The 24,878-nt window shown below is 41.0% G+C and overlaps 1 protein-coding gene across 3 annotated transcripts in view; it reads left to right on the top strand.

The window, feature by feature from the left end:
• The window catches only part of LOC126473842 (selenocysteine lyase-like), a 153,181-nt gene that overhangs the window by 17,447 nt on the left and 110,856 nt on the right, over positions 1–24,878 (top strand). For all 3 annotated transcript variants that reach the window (XM_050101170.1, XM_050101172.1, XM_050101171.1), the window contains exon 3: positions 3,888–4,059. In XM_050101170.1, coding sequence (XP_049957127.1) covers positions 3,888–4,059 — 172 coding nt within the window. The remainder of the gene's footprint in view (positions 1–3,887; positions 4,060–24,878) is intronic.

Below are 24,878 nucleotides of genomic sequence, written 5' to 3'. Positions count from 1 at the left end.
TCTGCAGCTCCATGATGCCAGAAAAATAGTAATTTACAAAATTTGCTTTTTACTGACCTCTTTCTGTTATTCTGTCCCTATCTTTGATTTGAATGTCATTATGCCTGTGTTGTCTTTTCCAGTTTATTGTATTATAGCCTCCCATACCACTTTGATTTTATTTTCTGCATTATGTATTAATTTGTCATTGAATGATATTTTTAGCTGCCAGCAGTACTATCTTTTATATTTTTTATATATGTGTTAGTAGTCAAGCAGCTATGGAGTAGTGCAGCATTTTTGCAAGGAACTGAGTAATTGAAGTTTCTGTGATGACTTCCTACCACAGTTATTCACATGTTTGTCCTATGTGCAGCAGTAGAAATGGCTACTTTTGGACATGTGACCTCAAAAAGTAATTTAAGTAATCTGCAAAATTCAGGGAACTTAGCATCTATATTGCTTTCCATATCCGCTTCATCCCAGGTTTGATTTGACAATACTGTAAAAGAAGTATATGATCTGAGAAAATTCTTTTGTAGGCCATCAGCTTTGCAGGTTTCACTGAGCGTAGCTTTAATATCTGACAATAAAGATCCAAAATACCAAGATCTCTTATAACTACTTTTCAGTGTCAGTGTCCATAAGTTTCTTGTCTAAAACTGTAGGTGAACTTTCTGAAACTCCTATTGCAATCTTTACCACTTGGGCCACATCGAAAGTGCTCAGTGTTTGGAAGGTTATTACCGATTTCACCCTCAATATCTTTCTTAATATTCTTGTCTCCATATATTATGCTAGTACTTAGGGGAGGGGGGGGGGGCTTCCACAGCTTCAGTTAATTTGTTGAAGAAATGGTCCATATTGCCACTAGCAGAGCAGTAAGCACACAGAATGGTTAGCTTCTTATAGGCATGTGACTTTGTTACTTCAGTGGCAGACAGTTCAAAATGTTTCTCTACACTGATTGTTGCAGCTCTTCTCTCTCTTTAAAATGTGTGCCACCCCTGTTATAAATACACGATTCCCTACCCTTTAATGTGGACTTAAAGTAACAACTTGCACATTGATATGATTATAGTACTATATGCTGCAATTAATCATCTCTACAATAGTGATCTGTAATGGATACTGCCATGCTGCTCAAAGACTGTATTTCAACTTCAAGCTGGTGCACTTTATTTTTAATGGACAGCACATATTGATGAATAATGGATAATTCTGGACAAAATTCCATGGTGCTTGCACACTACAGTGTGGCACATTCATTTTCCCACATGCACAGTTTAGAAGTCTTTTAAGCTGGTTAACAGCCTTTCAAGAGGAGGGAGCCTGTTGCCATGGTTTATCCTAAAGAGCCCTAGTTGGCCTATCAATGACAACAGATACTTGACCATGTGTGACACCACACCCACCTACTATAGTCTTACTTATCAACTTCACCTACCTCCGATTCCCAAACCTGTTGAGGTGCAGATCATGCCTAGTGCAGCTCCATCTCCTGATAGTCTCCACTGGCACCATCACAGTGTGCACCTGGCCAGCAGTCATCAGCACCATGCCCTGCTGTGCATTGACATGCCTTAGAGCACTGCCATGATGAAGCTGATCAAGCTGCTGGAACAGTGCTACCATGTTCACAGTGATGCCACCATTTACGGAAGCTATCTTATTCAGGTCATCCTCTACACTGTGTGCCCTGTCCCTCTCCAGGCTGTTCTCTGCTCCACCCACTGTCACTACCTGATCATGTCCTTACACAAAGACCCTAAACCCACAATCAGCTGACCCAGCACAGCACTTGGCCATGGCTGTTACCTAGCAGCAGTACTCTCGTCTTCCTAACACTCGCGTTATTGTTAACCTTTCTAATCACAGACAGTCTGCTGCACACATCCTACTCTTACATCATGTAAGACTCCTCTCCTGTCATCTCCGGCAGCTGAAATCTATTGCTGGTAACTACAACAATATTGTCAGACTGCATCTTATTCCTGCTAGCCTTCTCCCAACCATCCCCAATTAGTACCTTCCCTCGTCCTAATAAGATCTCTTATATGAAGATCATTAATTAATTAAAGAGACAAACTGGTCTGTAGAAAAGCATTAATTTTTACAAAACAATACTTTTTGTACTTTTCAACATAATCCCCTTCAACATATATGCACTTGTTCCAAGGGGCTACAAACTTTTTTATTCTGGCTGCAAATAACTCCTTATCTTGCTGTTTGAACCAATTTCCCACAAACTTTTTCATGTCCTCGTTGTCCTGGAACCTCTTCCCACGTAACGCCTCCTTCAATGCAGGAAACAAATGGAAATCAGTAAGTGCTAAACCAAGACTATAAGGGGGATGAGGCAGTACTTCCCAGCTCATTTTGTTGATGGCTTCACAGGTTAGTTGAGCAATATGAGGATGTGCGTTGTGTTGCTGGAGAGTCACACCTCTCCTTTGAGATCCACAACATCTCTCTCTCATGGCTGGCTTCAGCTTGTTTTTTCCAGTCACACGGCGGTCGGCACGAATAATGTCTTCAATTCGACTTTCAAGTGAGGGAGTTGAAACTGCAACTGCTCAGCTGGAACGGTGTTCGTCAGTCACTGAGTCGTGACCATTTTTGAACTGCTCTACCCACTTGCAAAATTTGCACGATTCATACAACCTTCACCATAAACTTTAGACATTCTACAGTATATATTCACAGGTTTCTCACCTTCAGCAAGTAAAAGATGAATAACAGATCGTTGCTCAACTAATGTGGACATTTCAAGTGGACTCGCCATCTTGAAATGTCTTTTTGAGGTTATAAACAAAACAATGTTGATACATTAGCTGATCAGGGCTCATCCCAGTGATGCCAACTTAAAAGCCATAAAAGTACCAAACTTGCCCTACTAACAGTTTTTTCCCCCAGACCAATTTGACTCTACCTTATTTACTGTTGAAAATTTTGCAGTTCCATGAAAGAGCCTCAGCGATCTCTCGAGAGTCCTCTCCACTGCATTTCCCCAGTGAAGCCATTTGCTACAGTTCCCACAATAAATATTGATACCCACCTACAACAGTGCCTACATAGTCCACTCATGGTCAAATAGTATCTGTAGTGATGGAAAAAGCTCAAATGTGAAACAGTAAAGGAATATTATGAAATGTATAATGTTTATTTTACTATAAAAAGAATACAGCCTCTGCTAATGGGTTAAATCTGTTACTACCATAAGGTACAAGTGTCATGTTCAGTATGTAAACAGAAGTCAGACTTATGAAAGTGTATTGAAAATTCACTGTACATGGAAACCCATAATATGGTGCTTACCAAATCTACTGCAAAAACTATTTAAAATGTGGAATCGGACACAAAAAAAAAGATACAATCAAAAATTAAGTTTTCACGAGTACTATAATCACACTTGCCACTCACAAGCTAGGTGATTATGCAATTGATTGATCGTTTTATTCATCCTTAGTACAATGCATGTTATGCGGATGTTGTCAGTGGTTGATATAGTGGTTCTTATTAAACTAATGTAGGTCTACATAACATCTGACAAATTTTAGAGTTCTTAAAAATAGTCCTATAGCATTTCTAGGTGAGTCATATAGTATCATAAATTATGTGCCCCCATATATTAAGATATGTAGTACACGATCAAGGTTATTAATTTGCTGTGTAGGGCTACACATACCATTATATATTTATCTTCATTGCTCTGTGCAGAGTAGTTTGTTTTTGTCTCAAGTTGTGTGTATGTGTGTGTGTGTGTGTGTGTGTGTGTGTGTGTGTGTGTGTGTGTGTGTGTGTGTGTGTGTGGTTATGCAGATTTGGCCTTTACAAAAGCTGAATCATAAACATATACAGAACAGTATCTTTCTAAGTTGATCATCATATCTTTTCTTTGATTGTAGGCAAACAATATGGTAATATTTAGTACCGTCAGTAAGTACAAGTCAAGGATTCAGGAAAATTTGTATCCTGATGGAGACCTAAAGAATTCAAATCCTCATGTAATTACTACTGACATTGAGCATGACTCTGTCATTTTGCCACTAAAGAAACTAAAGGAAGATGGTTTTGTTGGTAAGTAAGTTATCAGGCTATTAAATTAACAAGCTTGTTGTGATCAGTTTCAGTGCATGTTTATTGAGAGGAAGTACACAGTTTATTTACTTCAATGTGATATTCTTCTTCATAAGTTCACCAACTAGTGAACACTTACTCTGTATTCATTCACATACCATGTTGCATAGATCGCACTATACAGCAGGGCATTCATGGATATGAAAAAAGTGAATTCACTCATTAACAGACCGAAGCAGCCACTGCAAACTTCATTGCTTGACAAAAAAAAAGGGAGGCTGAAATAAAATGGAGCTTAATAAACCAGTGGGCCTGTGATTTTATTTTAATGTTTACAAAATCGGATGGGTGCCATAAAGCACTGTCCCTCATGCTCCATTCGGAAGGGTCTGGGCATCCTTCTAGCCATGGAAGTCGTCTATTTTATGTAGACTGTGCATATGTACATATGCCATATGTGAACGAATGTTGGCCTGTTCAAAAATGGTACCACAATAATATTGCATGAGAGGAATGTGTGTGACATACCATTGTGCCATCATTTCCTTCAATCACTACCAGCGATGTATTGAAGTCATAACAGGTAGCTCCACATGTCATAATGTCAGCAGTACTACTGCTGTGATTCTCCAAACTGTTAGAAGAATTGGACCCCTCCCCAGGTTACCACTATACTTGCCAACAGTGGTCATCCATGGTAGTGGAGAGCCGGAAGTCATTGCCGAACACACTGGGACACCATGTATCAACAGTCCAAGTTTCCCAGTCATTACACCATACACATAATATACACACAAAGCCCATGCCTACTACAGTAGTACAAGTTTATATGCCAACTAGCTCTGCAGATGATGAAGAAATAGATGAAAAGTATGACGAGATAAAAGAAATTATTCAGGTCGTGAAGGGAGATGAAAAATTAATAGTCATGGGTGACTGGAATTCGTCAGGGGGAAAAGGGAGAGAAGGAAACATAGTAGGTGAATATGGATTGGGGGTAAGAAATGAAAGAGAAAGTGGCCTGGTAGAATTTTGGACAGAGCATAACTTAATCATAGCTGACACTTGGTTCAAGAATCATAAAACAAGGTTGTATACATGGAAGAATCCTTGAGATACTAAAAGGTATCAGATAGATTATATAATGGTAAGACAGAGATTTAGGAACCAGGTTTTAAATTGTAAGACATTTCCAGGGGCAGATGTGGATTCTGACCACAATCTATTGAAACTGAAGAAACTGCAAAAAGGTGGGAATCTAAGGAGATGGTACGTGGATAAACTGAACAAACCAGAAGTTGTAGAGAGTTTCAGGGAGAGCATAAGGGAACAATTGACAGGAATGGGGGAAAGAAATACAGTAGAAGAAGAATGGGTAGCTCTGAGAGATGAAGTAGTGAAGGCAGCAGATGATCAAGTAGGTAAAAAGGCGAGGGCTAATAGAAACCCTTGGGTAACAGAAGAAATATTAAATTTAATTGATGAAAGGAGAAAATATAAAAATGCGGTAAATGAAGCAGGCAAAAAGGAGTACAAACGTCTCAAAAATGAGATCGACAGGAAGTGCAAAATGGCTAAGCAGGGTTGGCTAGAGGACAAATGGAAGGATGTAGAGGCTTGTCTCACTAGGGGTAAGATAGATATTGCGTACAGGAAAATTAAAGAGACCTTTGGAGAAAAGAGAACCACTTGTATGAATATCAAGAGCTCAGATGGCAACCCAGTTCTAAGCAAAGAAGGGAAGGCAGAAAAGTGGAAGGAGTATATAGAGGGCTTATACAAGGGCGATGTGCTTGAGGACAATATTATGGAAATGGAAGAGGATGTAGATGAAGACGAAATGGGAGATAAGATACTGCGTGAAGAGTTTGACAGAGCACTGAAAGACCTGAGTCGAAACAAGGCCCCGGGAGTAGACAACATTCCATTAGAACTACTGATGGCCTTGGGAGAGCCAGTCATGACAAAAGTCTACCATCTGGTGAGCAAGATGTATGAGACAGGCGAAATACCCTCAGACTTCAAGAAGAATATAAGAATTCCAATCCCAAAGAAAGCAGGTGTTGACACATGTGAAAATTACCAAACTGTCAGTTTAATAAGCCACGGCTGCAAAATACTAACGCGAATTCTTTACAGACGAATGGAAAAACTGGTAGAAGCGGACCTTGGGGAAGATCAGTTTGGATTCCGTAGAAATGTTGGAACACGCGAGGCAATACTAACCTTACGACTTATCTGAAAAGAAAGATTTAGAAAAGGCAAACCTACATTTCGAGCATTTGTAGACTTAGAGAAATCTTTTGACAATGTTAACTGGAATACTCTCTTTCAAATTCTGAAGGTGGCAGGTATAAAATACAGGGAGCGAAAAGCTATTTACAATTTGTGCAGAAATCAGATGGCAGTTATGAGTCGAGGGGCATGAAAGGGAAGTAGTGGTTGGGAAAGGAGTGAGACAGGGTTGTAGCCTCTCCCCGATGTTATTCAATCTGTATAATGAGCAAGCAGTAAAGGAAACAAAAGAAAAATTCGGAGTAGGTATTAAAATTCACGGAGAAGAAGTAAAAACTTTGAGGTTCGCCGATGACATTGTAATTCTGTCAGAGACAGCAAAGGACTTGGAAGAGCAGTTGAACGGAATGGACAGTGTCTTGAAAGGAGGATATAAGATGAACATCAACAAAAGCAAAACAAGGATAATGGAACGTAGTCAAATTAAATCGGGTGATGCTGAGGGAATTAGATTAGGAAATGAGACACTTAGAGTAGTAAAGGAGTTTTGTTATTTGGGGAGTAAAATAACTGATGATGGTCGAAGTAGAGAGGATATAAAATGTAGACTGGCAATGACAAGGAAATCGTTTCTGAAGAAGAGAAATTTGTTAACATCGAGTGTAGATTTAAGTGTCAGGAAGTCGTTTCTGAAAGTATTTGTATGGAGTGTAGCCATGTATGGTAGTGAAACATGGACGATAACTAGTTTGGACAAGAAGAGAATATAAACTTTTGAAATGTGTTGCTACAGAAGAATGCTGAAGATAAGGTGGGTAGATCACGTAACTAATGAGGAGGTATTGAATAGGATTGGGGAGAAGAGAAGTTTGTGGCACAGCTTGACTAGAAGAAGGGATCGGTTGGTAGGACATGTTTTGAGGTATCAAGGGATCACAAATTTAGCATTGGAGGGCAGCATGGAGGTTAAAAACCGTAGAGGGAGACCAAGAGATGAATACACTAAGCAGATTCAGAAGGATGTAGGTTGCAGTAGGTACTGGGAGATGAAGAAGCTTGCACAGGATAGAGTAGCATGGAGAGCTGCATCAAACCAGTCGCAGGACTGAAGACCACAACAACAACAACAACAACAACAACACCATTTCAAACACAGCCATTTGTATTGTAAAAATATTTGAGAAAGAAAGTTGCCACTCACCATATAACAGAGATGCTGAGTTGCAGATAGGCATAACAAAAAGACTCACAATTAGAGCTTTCGGCCATTGGCCTTCAACAACAATAGACACACACACATACTCTGACGCAAATGCAACTCACACACATGACTGCAGTCTCAGGCAAGTGAAAACACACTGTGTTCAGCAGCACCCGTTCATTATGGCAGTGGCGACTGAGTAGGGTTAAGGAGACCGGGGTGGGGAGTGGAGGGATAGTATGGTGGGGGTGGTGGACAGAGAAGTGCTGCAGGGTAGACGGTAGGCAGGGGAGAGGTGGACGAGGGGGGGGGGGGGGAGGGGAAGTAGCAGAAAATGAGATAAATTAAAAGACTGGGTGTGATGGTAGAATGGCAGATGTATATTGCTAGAATGGGAACAGAGAAGGGGCTGGATGGGTGAGGACAGTGACTAATGAAGGTTGGAGCGAGGAGGGTTATAGAAACATAGGATGTATTGCAGAGAAAGTTCCCACCTGCGCAATTTAGAAAAAGCTGGTGTTGGTGGAAAGGATGAATATGGCACAGGCTTTGAAGCAGTCATTGAAATGAAGGATATCATGTTTGGCAGCGTGTTCAGCAACAGGGTGGTCCACTTATTTCTTGGTGACAGTTTGTCGGTGGCCATTCATGCGGACAGACAGCTTATTGGTTGTCATGCCTACGTAGATAGCAGCACACTGGTTAGATTCCATCCTGATTACATTCCATATTGGATTTTCCATTGTTTGATGATTTCCATTTGTGTTGTGATGTTTATGGCAAGCTGTATGTGGGATGGTAATTCCTTAGTGTGGCTGCTGCTAGTCCCTGATGTGTGGTGCAGGACAACATAAACCGTTGGATGGAGTCTATTACTTGTTCTTGGATTGTGGGTGCAGATTTGAAGGGGTTTAACATGTTCTTGGTGCACAATGCAATTATCCTCCATAGTGCTGGTCAGATATTGTCAACCAGAACTTTGATGATGAGTTTATCTGCCCTCATGTAGTCATGCCGTCCAACATCATACCACTGTCACAGCAGACTACCCCAAAAATCTGAATGTTGCCCAATTTGACCAGCTGGCAAAACGGAAACCCACAGCAAGGCTTCTTTGAGCCTGTCATGTGCTGGTAATGCTGTCTCACATAAGTACACAGCATCTCTGTGTCCTCCATGGTGATCACTCAGCATCTTACACTTTTCACACTCCTTATATTCCCTACCAAGCCCAGTATTAACAATAAACACAGACAACACTAAGCACTTCGGTGGCCATTCTACCTGTTACAGAGAATTTTAACTCTTAATCATGTACTTATCGACTGATGGTGTACGAAGTCACATTGACACTGACCATGTCATCTAGGTGCTTCTCTCTCTCTCTCTCTCTCTCTCTCTCTCTCTCTATCTCTATCTTTTTTTTTTTTTTTTTACATGCAGTGTACTTCTGTGAAGCATACCAACAATGTATTATAACTATTGCTAATCTACTTTCACTGACAATTTTGAGAATTGCTTCTAGATTACTTTGTGCTTGTATACTAGGAGAATACCAGCTAATTTCAGAAAAATCGAATGCCACTACCCTTACATTTTTCAGCTGCTTTTTTAATCTGATAGCTCAAACAGAGCACTTGTGCAACTTTGCACAGACCATTGGCATGTTTTTGCATGCTATAAAGTAAAGATCTGAATTTACATCCAAATATTCAGATAAATTGTATGAGTGGCTGACAAGTTATTCATTGCTTTGTTTTTGACTATTTGGGGATTTTTAATTTCCTTCCTGATGACCACTTGAAACACACTGTAGACTATTGCACCAGAATGTAAAGATCCCTTCTGGATGCTATAGATGGATACATAGTCTATACTAGGCTGTTCCAATGGACACGAGCACTCTCAAGTGCCCCCCCCCCCCCCCCCACCCCCACCCCTCTGAGCTTGCTCTCAGGCAGGTACAAATAGTATAGACAACCTGCAACCTGCCCATTTGCACACATTGTGCATATGTGCCAACCACTTTCACTCCTAGCCCTGTATGTCCATCTGGTGCAGTAAGGTTCCATACACTATGGCTGGATCTCTGACTGCCTGTTTGTCAACTATTCCCCCACAAGTGCTTGTAGGAACTTTGCTGTCCACCAGTTGGCATGCAAGTTGGAACAGCCTGGTCTCTATGAAAATTACTTCAAGCATTGTGGTTGTAAATTGTACAGTTCATCTTAAATTCACTTCTGCTGTTGATTACAAATACAGTTAGGGAGTGTATGTAGTGGCATGTGTAAGATTCCTAGGTTACTGAAGCAAGGTAAATGGTTACCAGTTTTATACCATATTTTTATATCTTTCTGTATCATAAAAACTTAAGTTACCTTAGCTGTCTTATGCCATAGGACAGTACTGAGTGAAAATATGCCAGCAGTGCTGTCTGTAGCTCAACACAAAATTACTAAATACAAAACAAGGAAAAATGGTATTGTAGATGAACTTACCCATATGCTTATGCCCCATTAGTTTATTGGTCCGCGTGGATCCATAGGAAAATTAACATAATAAACCCTATTCAGTGTTTGCCCATTGCTCTGATACCAGTAAGTCATTTTTGTTTGGAACTGCATAGTACATGCTTGTAAGATAAAGGGTGGAGATGTTTGACTGTTTCACCAGTATTTGTGTCATCTGCAGACACCACATGTCAGGGTCATTCAATGACATAGGTGTATTATTTGTGTTGACCAAGAACAAGAGTGGGACATGCACTCAACCTTGCAGGAGATTAAACTAAATTTAGCAAATTCTGTGACAGGAATGAATCTAATATGACCTGTTTCCTGTTAATAAAATACAACAACCGCCATGCAAGGAAATGCTATTAAAGATGTTGTGTTAATTTCCCCGGTAGACTTTCGTTATCTAAAATATCGAGATCCTTTGAAAGATAACAATAATGTCAAAAGGGTAACTTCCATGTTTAATTCTACCAGAACGAAAAAACAGCTGGTGATAAAAAAATTATTCCCAGAAAGTTGGTTCAGTATTCTGTCGTAAACTACCTTACAGAAAATTTTAAGAATGTGGAAAAGCAGGAAATAGGTGTGTAATTACACGTTGCTTGTTTATCACCACTTTTCATGGGTGTAAATACTGCATACTTCAGTTTTCCTAGAAATATGTTTTGACTCATTGACGCTGTAAAGAATACTGAAGGGGGCGTTCTGAAGATAGCATAAGATTTTTGTACCTTGGTCCATTTTTCCCCCATGATGTCAACTATCATTAGAAAGAACTTATTGAATTTAGTGGATAATAATGATCTTGTGGTGGTGTTGCAGTTCACCAAACTACTCACTAAAAAAAAAGAAATGTTCTCTCTCTCTCTCTCTCTCTCTCTCTCTCTCTCTCTCTCTCTATACCTTTCTACCAGACATGGAACACACACACACACACACACACACACACACACACACACACACACACACACACACACACACACCAAAAACGCGCCAAATACACTTCAGACTTGTGCACCTCATGCAGACAAGCACACCACAGGACAAATGAATACTACACAGCTACAACAATACATAATGGTGGCGAAAACTCTGTCCATGTTTGAAAATTTGTAGAAAGTACATTGTAAACGACCATAAGTCACAGAAATCATCATGTTCACCTTGCCAAAACATATGAAAAAACACACAACATCAAAGCTGCAAGTAACACACAAAGAAACATGATATATACTCATTTCTGTTAGTAAATGCATATTAAACAAAAAATAAAAATTACGTTTTGCTGTTGGCAGATGACAAATTGTAGATTGTGTAGTAGACTAGCTACTAATATAAATAGCCAGTAGCTTCATGTAAGGTATGTAAACTAATCCATACATCCACTCTTTTGCCAATTAAGCTATAACTAGAACTTTACACATAATGTAATGAACAACATACAGTGCATCAGGTTGTTAATACATATCTCAACTGTGAACTGTAAACAAGTGATGTATAATATTTTACAACCATTATTCATTCACAGTTGTAAATATTTTGTACCAAAAGTTTCTCTAAATGTTAATATGTAACAATTTTACAGTAAGAAAGTAACCCACAGAAGATAGCACAAAAAGTGCTGAAACGTCTGGGTAAAACGAAACTGAGAAGGTGTCTTGCATGAGGCAAATTCCTCATCCTATTTTCATAGCAAGCACAAACATAAGAAGAAATGCAACACCACAAGCCAATTATTTCCACGCCAAGCCAGGTATTTCCTTCGCAGTTCTTCAACAAATTCCAGAACACAACGATCAAACTTCAAGAAAGCATACTCAACATAAAATTCAACAAACTATGTTTGGCCTATAAAATGGTACCCAGCTATGTAACCATAACTGTAAACAACATGTCATCTGCAGTGCAACAGACAAACCTTAAGGTTAAAATCATCATGTGGGTAAAGCAAGAAATCCAGTCTTTGTATTCGAAAAGAACAGACTCTGAATATTGAACTATACATATTGAATATAGAACTAGCAAATCACTTAAAGTATCCACCATTTGTTGATGAATTAATGTACAGGGTTAGGACACACACAGACACCATAATAGACAGAAGACATACAATCCAAAGAAAGAAACTAACCAAAATGATAAATCACACAAACACCTACCAGTCCCATCACCAATACAACAAACACACCTTTCACAAAGGAGTGATTAATCTAACAGACATAAAATTATCTGAACAAGAAAGCAGTCCCAAACATAACATAAACACAATGGTATCACACAGTGTGACGTTCGCCTGTTATTATTATTATTTTCTCTTCAATTGTCGTCCTTGGTGTCAACGTACTGCGTTGCTATACTGACTGAAAAGTGGGGGGTGGAAGTCAAACACGGACTACTTTCAATCATGTAGCAGACAGGTGCACATTTGCATTTCACGGTTGTTTACTTTCACCGTTCACAACCCCCCATAAACACATTTAATATGGCCAGTGCACTATTGTTTAACTTTTGACAAGCCTCATTAATAGTTTGCAGGCGAACATCCACATACTGCTACAATAGTTTACTGTCAAACATCTAAGAGCAGTAAAAACTTAACCACACATTTCTTGAAGACTAACAAGGTATGTATGGAACAGACATTGTCATTGTTTTCACACACTGCCTAATTGTGTTACACTTATTTCATGGATGAGTTGTTTTTGATCTAACCAACACAGGTTTCTCGTCTGAAACCTGGCCGTCTCGGGACCAAAAATCGGGCCCTTATATATCCTCACAATAATAGATGCTGAAACTTCACATTGTTTGAAGTTACATTTACAGAAATTACAATTGAAACTTAACCCATTAAATTAACTGAATAAATCAAAAAATTCGTTCCTTTTAACAGTTTCTTCTACTACAAGGGTTAGGCCAAATTATTTGTTTAAATGATGAAATCAACAAATGTCATTACGCCAACAATACTTTTGACAAAACTGTTAATTACTTTGGAATTAATTAAGGGCTGGCTTTGCTAAGAAGTTTTTGAATAGATTCAAATATATCCTTTCAGAATACTATTAGTTGTTCCTCCAAATGTTTATAATCACTCCAGAATCTATATTTGTTTATAAGTCAACAATAGAATTTAAGTTACGAAGCAGTTACTGATTTCTCCCTATAACAATAGGATTAATTATGATAGTCGAAATAAATTAGAAAATCAAATACGTACATAAAACTAAGCACAAAATTAAATGTGGTGTTATATTCCTTAAAACTGAGGGTGAACCTTTCTTTTTTAAGAAAATGCATATTATACTCACTTATATTAATGATAAGTAGTCAAAAATGGAAAATAAAATTTAAGAAGGCAGATGGAAAAACAAGAGCGGAAGTAAAAATATCCCAGCTTGCTTCGGCACATCACCCCCTCATTGGATTGACCAGATACGTATTGCAAATACCTAACTGGGCAATTCAATGACCGCAGACAGTGGGTTAAAATTCTACGAACAAAAAAATATTACATAAGAAATCTTACCAACACTGCAGTACATATGTTTTTCAAATTCTAACTTACATGAAGTGGCCATACGAAAATCCCCGTACAAAATACTTGTTTACAGTGCATTGTACAATGTCACAAAATATCCACAAGTTATACTTTTAACAAAAATTATGCATCTACATCATAAAATTTAAAGATGCATGTCATTTTATACAAGTCCTGTATCGCTTAACAAAAAATTAATCCTCATGGGTAGCAAAAAGTTAGATTACACTGTGCATTGCAGTTCATTTTTAGACAGAAAATTTCACTTGCTGAATTTTTAGTATTTTTCACAAGCACTTTCACACTTTTAGTGAGCTTTTACCCATTTTCTCACCAAGTTGTCCATGCCTTCAACAGGTCCAAGTGGCAGTTAGTAAGAAAATGCACTGCTATCAGTTCCCTTGGAGGTGGTTCTCCTCTGCCACAGTACATGAAAAAATGAATAAGAATAAGAATCTTTATTAGCTGTTCAGTATTTTCTTATATAATGAGCTTCATCAATAAGTTCAATTACAGTATAAAGATGGTCAAATTCTCATATATACACTCCTGGAAATGGAAAAAAGAACACATTGACACCGGTGTGTCAGACCCACCATACTTGCTCCGGACACTGCGAGAGGGCTGTACAAGCAATGATCACACGCACGGCACAGCGGACACACCAGGAACCGCGGTGTTGGCCGTCGAATGGCGCTAGCTGCGCAGCATTTGTGCACCGCCGCCGTCAGTGTCAGCCAGTTTGCCGTGGGATACGGAGCTCCATCGCAGTCTTTAACACTGGTAGCATGCCGCGACAGCGTGGACGTGAACCGTATGAGCAGTTGACGGACTTTGAGCGAGGGCGTATAGTGGGCATGCGGGAGGCCGGGTGGACGTACCGCCGAATTGCTCAACACGTGGGGCGTGAGGTCTCCACAGTACATCGATGTTGTCGCCAGTGGTCGGCGGAAGGTGCACATGCCCGTCGACCTGGGACCGGACCGCAGCGACGCACGGATGCACGCCAAGACCGTAGGATCCTACGCAGTGCTGTAGGGGACCGCACCGCCACTTCCCAGCAAATTAGGGACACTGTTGCTCCTGGGGTATCGGCGAGGACCATTCGCAACCGTCTCCATGAAGCTGGGCTACGGTCCCGCACACCGTTAGGCCGTCTTCCGCTCACGCCCCAACGTCGTGCAGCCCGCCTCCAGTGGTGTCGCGATAGGCGTAAATGGAGGGACGAATGGAGACGAGTCGTCTTCAGCGATGAGAGTCGCTTCTGCCTTGGTGCCAATGATGGTCGTATGCGTGTTTGGCGCCGTGCAGGTGAGCGCCACAATCAGGACTGCATACGACCGAGGCACACAGGGCCAACACCCGGCATCATGGTGTGGGGAGCGATCTCCTACACTGGCCGTACACCACTGGTGATCGTCGAGGGGACACTGAATAGTGCACGGTACATCCAAACCGTCATCGAACCCATCGTTCTACCATTCCTAGACCGGCAAGGGAACGTGCTGTTCCAACAGGACAATGCACGTCCGCATGTATCCCGTGCCACCCAACGTGCTCTAGAAGGTGTAAGTCAACTACCCTGGCCAGCAAGATCTCCGGATCTGTCCCCCATTGAGCATGTTTGGGACTGGATGAAGCGTCGTCTCACGCGGTCTGCACGTCCAGCACGAACGCTGGTCCAACTGAGGCGCCAGGTGGAAATGGCATGGCAAGCCGTTCCACAGGACTACATCCAGCATCTCTACGATCGTCTCCATGGGAGAATAGCAGCCTGCATCGCTGCGAAATGTGGATATACACTGTACTAGTGCCGACATTGTGCACGCTCTGTTGCCTGTGTCTATGTGCCTGTGGTTCTGTCAGTGTGATCATGTGATGTATCTGACCCCAGGAATGTGTCAATAAAGTTTCCCCTTCCTGGGACAATGAATTCACGGTGTTCTTATTTCAATTTCCAGGAGTGTGTGTGTATATATATATATATATATATATATATATATATATATATATATATATATATATATATATATATATATATATATATATATATATATATATATATATATATATATAAGAGAGAGAGAGAGAGAGACACACACACACACACACACAAAATTCAAGCTTTCGCAACAAACGGTTACTTGATCAGGAAAGAGGGAAGGAGAGGGAAAGACGAAAGGGTTTTAAGGGAGAGGGTAAGGAGTCATTCCAATCCCGGGAGTGGAAAGACTTACCTTAGGGGGAAAAAAGGACAGGTATACACTCGCGCGCACACACACATATCCATCCGTACATACATAGACACAAGCAGACATTTGTAAAGGCAAAGAGTTTGGGCAGAGATGTCAGTCGAGGCGGAAGTAAAGAGGCAAAGATGTTGTTGAAAGACAGGTGAGGTATGAGTGGCGGCAACTTGAAATTAGTGGAGGTTGAGGCCTGGCGGATAACGAGAAGAGAGGATATACAGAAGGGCAAGTTCCCATCTCCGGAGTTCTGACAGGTTGGTGTTAGTGGGAAGTATCCAGATAACCCGGACGGTGTAACACTTTGCCAAGATGTGCTGGCCGTGCACCAAGGCATGTTTAGCCACAGGGTGACCCTCATTACCAACAAACACTGTCTGCCTGTGTCCATTCATGCGAATGGACAGTTTGTTGCTGGTCATTCCCACATAGAAAGCTTCATAGTGTAGGCAGGTCAGTTGGTAAATCACGTGGGTGCTTTCACACGTGGCTCTGTGTTTAATCGTGTACATCTTCCGGGTTACAGGACTGGAGTAGGTGGTTAAGCCTTCTTGGTTACCCAGGCCTGCAAACCCAAAGTTTGGTACAGATTTATTGATGACATCTTCATGATCTGGACTCGAAGTGAAGAAGAACTCCAGAATTTCCTCTCCAACCTCAACTCCTTTGGTTCCATCAGATTCACCTTGTCCTACTCTAAATCCCATGCCACTTTCCTTGACGTTGACCTCCATCTGTCCAATGGCCAGCTTCACACGTCCGTCCACATCAAACCCACCAACAAGCAACAGTACCTCCATTATGACAGCTGCCACCCATTCCACATCAAACGGTCCCTTCCCTACAGCCTAGGTCTTCGTGGCAAACGAATCTGCTCCAGTCCGGAATCCCATTACACCAACAACCTGAAAACAGCTTTCGTATCGCGCAACTACCCTCCCGATCTAGTACAGAAGCAAATAACCAGAGCCACTTCCTCATCCCTTCAAATCCAGAACCTCCCACAGAAGAACCTCAAAAGTGCCCCACTTGTGACAGGATACTTTCCGGGAGTGGACCACACTCTGAATGTGGCTCTCCAGCAGGGATACAACTTCCTCAAATCCTGCCCTGAAATGAGATCCATCCTTCATGAAATCCTCCCCCCTCCACCAAGAGTGTCTTTCCGCCGTCCACCTAACCTTCATAACCTCTTAGTTCATCCCTATGAAATCCCCAAACCACCTTCCCTACCCTCTGGCTCCTACCCTTGTAACTGCCCCCAGTGTAAAACCTGTCCCATGCACCCTCCCACCACCACCTAATCCAGTCCTGTAACCCGGAAGGTGTACAAGATCAAAGGCAGAGCCACGTGTGAAAGCACCCACGTGATTTACCAACTGACCTGCCTACACTGTGATGCTTCTATGTGGGAATGACCAGCAACAAACTGTCCTTTCGCATGAATGGACACAGGCAGACAGTGTTTGTTGGTAATGAGGGTCACCCTGTGGCTAAACATGCCTTGGTGCACGGCCAGCACATCTTGGCACAGTGTTACACCGTCAGAGTTATCCGGATACTTCCCACTGCCGCCAACCTATCAGAACTCCGGAGATGGGAACTTGCTCTTCAATATATCCTCTCTTCCCGTTACCCACCAGGCCTCAATCTCCGCTAATTTCAAGTTGCCGCCACTCATACCTCACCTGTCATTCAACAACATCTTTGCCTCTGCACTTCCGCTTCGACTGACATCTTTGCCCAAACTCTTTGTCTTTAAATATGTCTGCTTGTGTCTGTATATGTGTGGATGGATATGTGTGTGTGTGTGTGTGTGTGTGTGTGTGTACCCGTCCTTTTTTCCCCCTAAGGTAAGTCTTTCCGCTCCCGGGATTGGAATGACTCCTTACCCTTTCCCTTAAAACCCACATCCTTTCGTCTTTCCCTCTCCTTCCCTCTTTCCTGATGAGGCAACAGTTTGTTGCGAAAGCTTGAATTTTGTGTGTATGTTTGTGTTTGTTTGTGTGTCTGTCGACCTGCCAGCACTTTCATTTGGTAAGTCACATCATCTTTGTTTTTAGATATATATTTCCTACGTGGAATGTTTCCCTCTATTATAACCATATCATTAATTTGAACCCAACAATTACGTGTGTTATTGTCGCTGTTGCATTTCGAAATCTTTCCTGTCGTCTTATTTTCTCTTTCTGTTTTTACCAGTAGTCTCACTTTGTATTCACCTTCCCCCTTTTACCGTAATACAATTTTATCCCGCCTATATATACTCAATAATACGTAACCCACTTCCAAACCCTAACCAAAAAATTTTTATTTTCCGCTTTCAACACTACCGCTGCTATAAAATCCACCGTTTCTAGTTCAATAACAGCTGCTTTCACGTATTAAACAACCATTTCGGCTAGTTCTAATAATCTTTACTTTATTTCCACGTCCGTTTTTCGCACATCACTGATAATTTTTAGCCGCTCCCCACAGGTTTTAACGTCATTATTTCTTCGTCAGAAATTGTTAGCCCCATTTTCGTAATCTTTCACCACAACACCACTCCTTTTAATACATTTACACGTTTTTTCGAAATTTTCCCGAATTTCTCCGTCCTTTAACGTGTTTTAGCGGCAACACAACCACCTAACCTTCATGCACATCGCTGTCTACCAACCCAAGTTCACCACAAGATCAACTTAACCAACACTTTTTCGCCTTTTTTCATACCAGATCTCCAGTTACTTTCCAGTTCACCCTTATCTCTCCCGCCCAAACTCTTTGTCTTTAAATATGTCTGCTTGTGTCTGTATATGTGTGGATGGATATGTGTGTGTGTGTGTGTGTGTGTGTGTGTGTGTGTGTGTGTGTGTGTGCGCGCGCGCGCGCGAGAGTGTATACCCGTCCTTTTTCTGCCTAAGGTAAGTCTTTCCGCTCCCGGGATTGGAATGACTCCTTACCCTCTCCCTTAAAACCCACATCCTTTCATCTTTCCCTCTCCTTCCCTCTTTCCTGATGAGGCAACAGTTTGTTGCGAAAGCTTGAATTTTGTGTGTATGTTTGTGTTTGTTTGTGTGTCTGTCGACCTGCCAGCACTTTCATTTGGTAAGTGACATCATCTTTCTTTTTAATATAATAGAGGGAAACATTCCACATGGGAAAAATTACATATAAAAATAAAGATGAGGTGACTTACCGAACGAAAGTGCTGGCAGGTCGATAGACACACAAACAAACATAAACATACACACAAAATTCTAGCTTTCGCAACCAACAGTTGCCTCATCAGGAAAGAGGGAAGGAGAGGGAAAGATGAAAGGATGTGGGTTTTAAGGGAGAGGGTAAGGAGTCATTCCAATCCCGGGAGCGGAAAGACTTACCTTAGGGGGAAAAAAGGACAGGTATACACTCGCGCGCACACACACACACACACATCCATACACACACTGTATGTGTGGATGGATATATGTGCAAGTACAGAAAGGGCAACAGCCTCAACGGGTGTGGGGCAAAGTCAGGACATGCGGGGACCAAGCAGCAATCGGTATAGTAATTGTAAACTGTCGAAGCTGCGTTGGTGAAGTACCAGAACTTCAAGCGCTGATAGAAAGCACCGAAGCTGAAATCGTTATAGGTACAGAAAGCTGGCTGAAGCCAGAGATAAATTCTGCCAAAATTTTTACAAGGGTACAGACGGTGTTTAGAAAGGATAGATTGCATGCAACCGGTGGTGGAGTGTTCGTCGCTGTTAGTAGTAGTTTATCCTGTAGTGAAGTAGAAGTGGATAGTTCCTGTGAATTATTATGGGTGGAGGTTACACTCAACAACCGAGCTAGGTTAATAATTGGCTCCTTTTACCGACCTCCCGACTCAGCAGCATTAGTGGCAGAACAGCTGAGAGATAATTTGGAATACATTTCACATAAATTTTCTCAGCATGTTATAGTCTTAGGTGGAGATTTCAATTTACCAGATATAGACTGGGACATTCAGATGTTTAGGACGGGTGGTAGGGACAGAGCATCGAGTGACATTATACTGAGTGCACTATCCGAAAATTACCTCGAGCAATTAAACAGAGAACCGACTCGTGGAGATAACATCTTGGACCTACTGATAACAAACAGACCCGAACTTTTCAACTCTGTATGTGCAGAACAGGGAATCAGTGATCATAAGGCCGTTGGAGCATCCCTGAATATGGAAGTTAATAGGAATATAAAAAAAGGGAGGAAGGTTTATCAGTTTAGCAAGAGTAATAGAAGGCAGATTTCAGACTACCTAACAGATCAAAACGAAAATTTCTGTTCCGACACTGACAATGTTGAGTGTTTATGGAAAAAGTTCAAGGCAATCGTAAAATGCGTTTTAGACAGGTATGTGCCGAGTAAAACTGTGAAGGACGGGAAAAACCCACTGTGGTACAACAACAAAGTTAGGAAACTACTGCGAAAGCAAAGAGAGCTTAACTCCAAGTTTAAATGCAGCCAAAACCTCTCAGACAAACAGAAGCTAAACGATGTCAAAGTTAGCGTAAGGAGGGCTATGCGTGAAGCGTTCAGTGAATTCGAAAGTGAAATTCTATGTACCAACTTGACAGAAAATCCTAGGAAGTTCTGGTCTTACGTTAAATCAGTAAGTGGCTTGAAACAGCATATCCAGACACTCCTGGATGATGATGGCATTGAAACAGAGGATGACACGTGTAAAGCTGAAATACTAAACACCTTTTTCCAAAGCTGTTTCACAGAGGAAGACCGCACTGCAGTTCCTTCTCTAAATCCTCGCACAAACGAAAAAATGGCTGACATCGAAATAAGTGTCCAAGGAATAGAAAAACAACTGGAATCACTCAACAGAGGAAAGTCCACTGGACCTCATGGGATACCAGTTCGATTCTACACAGAGTACGCGAAAGAACTTGCCCCCCCCCCCCCCCCCCCTTCTAACAGCTATGTACCGCAAGTCTCTAGAGGAACGGAAGGTTCCAAATGATTGGAAAAGAGCACAGGTAGTCCCAGTCTTCAAGAAGGGTCGTCGAGCAGATGCGCAAAACTATAGACCTATATCCCTGACATTGATCTGTTGTAGAATTTTAGAACATGTTTTTTGCTCGAGTATCATGTCGTTTTTGGAAACCCAGAATCTACTATGTAGGAATCAACATGGATTCCGGAAACAGCGATCGTGTGAGACCCAACTCGCTTTATTTGTTCATGAGACCCAGAAAATATTAGATACAGGCTCCCAGGTAGATGCTATTTTTCTTGACTTCCGGAAGGCGTTCGATACAGTTCCGCACTGTCGCCTGATAAACAAAGTAAGAGCCTACGGAATATCAGACCAGCTGTGTGGCAGGATTGAAGAGTTTTTAGCAAGGTAGATAGTGTCGGAAGTTCCATGCAGCTTTTTGCGGATGATGCTGTAGTATACAGAGAAGTTGCAGCATTAGAAAATTGTAGCGAAATGCAGGAAGATCTGCAACGGATAGGCACTTGGTGCAGGGAGTGGCAACTGACCCTTAACATAGACAAATGTAATGTATTGCGAATACATAGAAAGAAGGATCCTTTATTGTATGATTATATGATAGTGGAACAAACACTGGTAGCAGTTACTTCTGTAAAATATCTGGGAGTATGCATGCGGAACGATTTGAAGTGGAATTATCATATAAAATTAATTGTTGGTAAGGCGGGTACCAGGTTGAGATTCATTGGGAGAGTCCTTAGAAAATGTAGTCCATCAACAAAGGAGGTGGCTTACAAAACACTCGTTCGACCTATACTTGAGTATTGCTCATCAGTGTGGGATCCATACCAGATCGGGTTGACGGAGGAGGTAGAGAAGATCCAAAGAAGAGCGGCGCGTTTCGTCACAGGGTTATTTGGTAACCGTGATAGCGTTACGGAGATGTTTAATAAACTCAAGTGGCAGACTCTGCAAGAAAGGCGCTCTGCATCGCGGTGTAGCTTGCTCGCCAGGTTTTGAGAAGGTGCGTTTCTGGATGAGGTATCGAATATATTGCTTCCCCCTACTTATATCTCCCGAGGAGATCACGAATGTAAAATTAGAGAGATTAGAGCGCGCACGGAGGCTTTCAGACAGTCATTCTTCCCGTGAACCATACGCGACTGGAACAGGAAAGGGAGGTAATGACAGTGGCACGTAAAGTGCACTCCGCCACACACCGTTGGGTGGCTTGTGGAGTATAAATGTAGATGTAGATGAAAGCTTTCTATGTGGGAATGACCATCAACAAACTGTCCATTCGCATGAATGGACACAAGCAGACAGTGTTTGTTGGTAATGAGGATCACCCTGTGGCTAAACATGCCTTGGTGCACAGCCAGCACATCTTGGCACAGTGTTACACCGTCTGGGTTATCTGGATACTTCCCACCAACACCAACCTGTCAGAACTCCGGAGATGGGAACTTGCCCTTCAGTATATCCTCTCTTCTCGTTATCTGCCAGGCCTCAATCTCCGCTAATTTCAAGTTGCTGCCGCTCATACCTCACCTGTCTTTCAACAACATCTTTGCCTCTGTACTTCCGCCTTGACTGACATCTCTGCCCAAACTCTTTGCCTTTACAAATGTCTGCTTGTGTGTGTGTGTGTGTGTGTGTGTGTGTGTGTGTGTGTGTGTGTGTGTGCGCGGGTGTGCGCGGGTGTGCGCGCGCGCGAGTGTATACCTGTCCTTTTTTCTCCCTAAGGTAAGTCTTTCCGCTCCCGGAATTGGAATGACTCCTTACCCTCTCCCTTAAAACCCACATCCTTTCGTCTTTCCCTCTCCTTCCCTCTTTCCTGATGAAGCAACCGTTTGTTGCGAAAGCTTGAATTTTGTGTGTATGTTTGTGTGTCTATCAACCTGCCAGCACTTTCGTTTGGAAAGTCACATCATCTTTGTTTTTAGGTATATTTTTCCCACACGGAATGTTTCCAATGTTAGTGTAGTACAATAGCACACATTTGGAATTTTATATAGTGCTAATTTCACAGTAAAAAAGAAAACATTATACAAATTTATATTAAGTGGGGAGTATTCATGTTGATGACACTATGTCATTATTATATACATGTTGATAACACTATGTCATTATCCTAAGATATTGATACAAATATAGAGCACTCGAAATAGGTCTATGCCTGTATGTTAAATCTCGTTTTTCTAAATTTAGGTCCTACTACAGGCAGAGGTACCTTTCTCTGAGTTAAAACAGCAAATCTGCCATATTACAATTTTCATATTCATCAACTGAGTAAAATGCTTTACCTCTGAGCATTGACCCAATGTTGTCTTACATTTACTTTTAGATACTGTTTGTATAACTTTAGGGAGCATATTAAACAGTTTGAGGCCTACATATATTGTAACTATTATGTATCTTGGACAATGCAGAGTATGGCAGATCAATTGTGTGGTTTCGTCTTGTATTTTGGGTGTGGATAGATGAACTAAGGGGATACTGAGCTGTGTTTTCTTTTACGTGTAATAAGCAATAATAGATGTACAAACAAGGAACTGTCATGATGTTAAGTTTTTTGAAATGTTCCCTGCTTTATCCCTAGGAGATAAACCCACTATACACCGAAGAGTTTTTTTTTTTTTTTTTTTTTTTTTTTTTCTTTTTTTTTTTTTTTTTTTTTTTTTTTTTGCTCCTTCAAAAAATTGATACTGAATTGGGAGAATTTCCCCAGAGCAGAATATCATATGAAAGATTGGGGTGGATATAAGCAAAATATGAATGCAGCAGTAAGTTTTGGCTGACATTATTCCTAAGCTTATAAAATAGGAACGTAGCACATGCAAGTTTAGAACAGACGTATGTGATACGTTTATGCCAGCTAAGTTTCTGTTCAATCATCATTCCTTACAGTTTAACAGACTTATTTTCTTTGTTTGATACCTTCAAATTAGATAATATTTCCTCAGTTTTTGTTTCATTTACGTATAGGGAGTTGGCACTAAACCAATGAACTGATTTTTCAAATATTATATTATTTTTTTCTCGTACATATTCAAGAGTTGGTCCTGAATCGATAAAAGTTGTATCGTCCGCATAGAGGACTGTTTTACAGGGTAAATACTGTGGCATATCATTTACGTACACTACAAACAGGAAGGGCCCAAGTATGGAGCCCTGTGGCACACCTCTTTTTATTGTTTGTGGGTGTGACAGCTGCCCATTTACACTAACAAATTGTACTCTGTTGCTCAAGTAGGATTCTAATTATTTCAGGGTGTCCTCTTCCATGCCATAGTGTCTTAATTTTATGATTAAAGTGCTATGAGATACAGTGTGAAATGCTTTACTCAGGTCTAGGCGAGTAGCACAAGAGATTAATATGTTTTCAAAGCCATCATGTATATCACTAACAATATTTTCAATCGCTTTGACTGTGGATAGTTTAGATCTGAATCCATACTTTGAGTTACTTAACAAGTTATTCCTCTCAAAATAGTGATTCATGTGTTGGTGAACACAGTCTTCGATTAATTTAGATATTATTGTGATTAATGAGCTAGGGTGATAGTTACTTGGATTCGATTTATCTCCTTTCTTAAATTTGGGAATAGTTACTGCTATTTTCAAATGGTCAGGGAAAATCCCTTGCTGTAGTATACGGTTAATGAGAGTGGTTAGAGGGGACAGATCACCACTTGATACCTTCTTTATGACAAAGTTTGACACACCATAGAAGTCCTCTGCTCTGGAACTACTTAGCTTGTCTATTGCTTTGCTAACATCATTTTTAATTCATCCCCATCGACGCGCAATTCTTATTTAAACCTAAGAGTTTGGGGTGAGATAAATCTTGTTGTATACTGAAGGTAACAAAGTGTGAGTTTAAGATATCTGGGGCTATGGGTATAGCTAGTTGAGTTGTTGGTCTACTTTTTTCACTTTTAATTGCTTCCCAGGCAGCTTTACAGCTATTTCTAGATTTAAGAATATAGTTATCATTCGCCCTACATTTTGCCAAGCTTATTTCAGATCTATAAGTTTTTCTAATTCTAATGTACATCTCTTTGTGCTCGCTGCTGTTATGAGCTCTGTCCTTAAACATAAGAATCATAATCCTGATGCTG

This window comes from Schistocerca serialis, chromosome 4, assembly GCF_023864345.2.
Source record: "Schistocerca serialis cubense isolate TAMUIC-IGC-003099 chromosome 4, iqSchSeri2.2, whole genome shotgun sequence".
NCBI classification, from domain to species: domain Eukaryota; kingdom Metazoa; phylum Arthropoda; class Insecta; order Orthoptera; family Acrididae; genus Schistocerca; species Schistocerca serialis.
The sequence above is the reverse complement of the archived record's forward strand: the minus strand, read 5'-3'. Positions and strand labels throughout refer to the sequence as shown.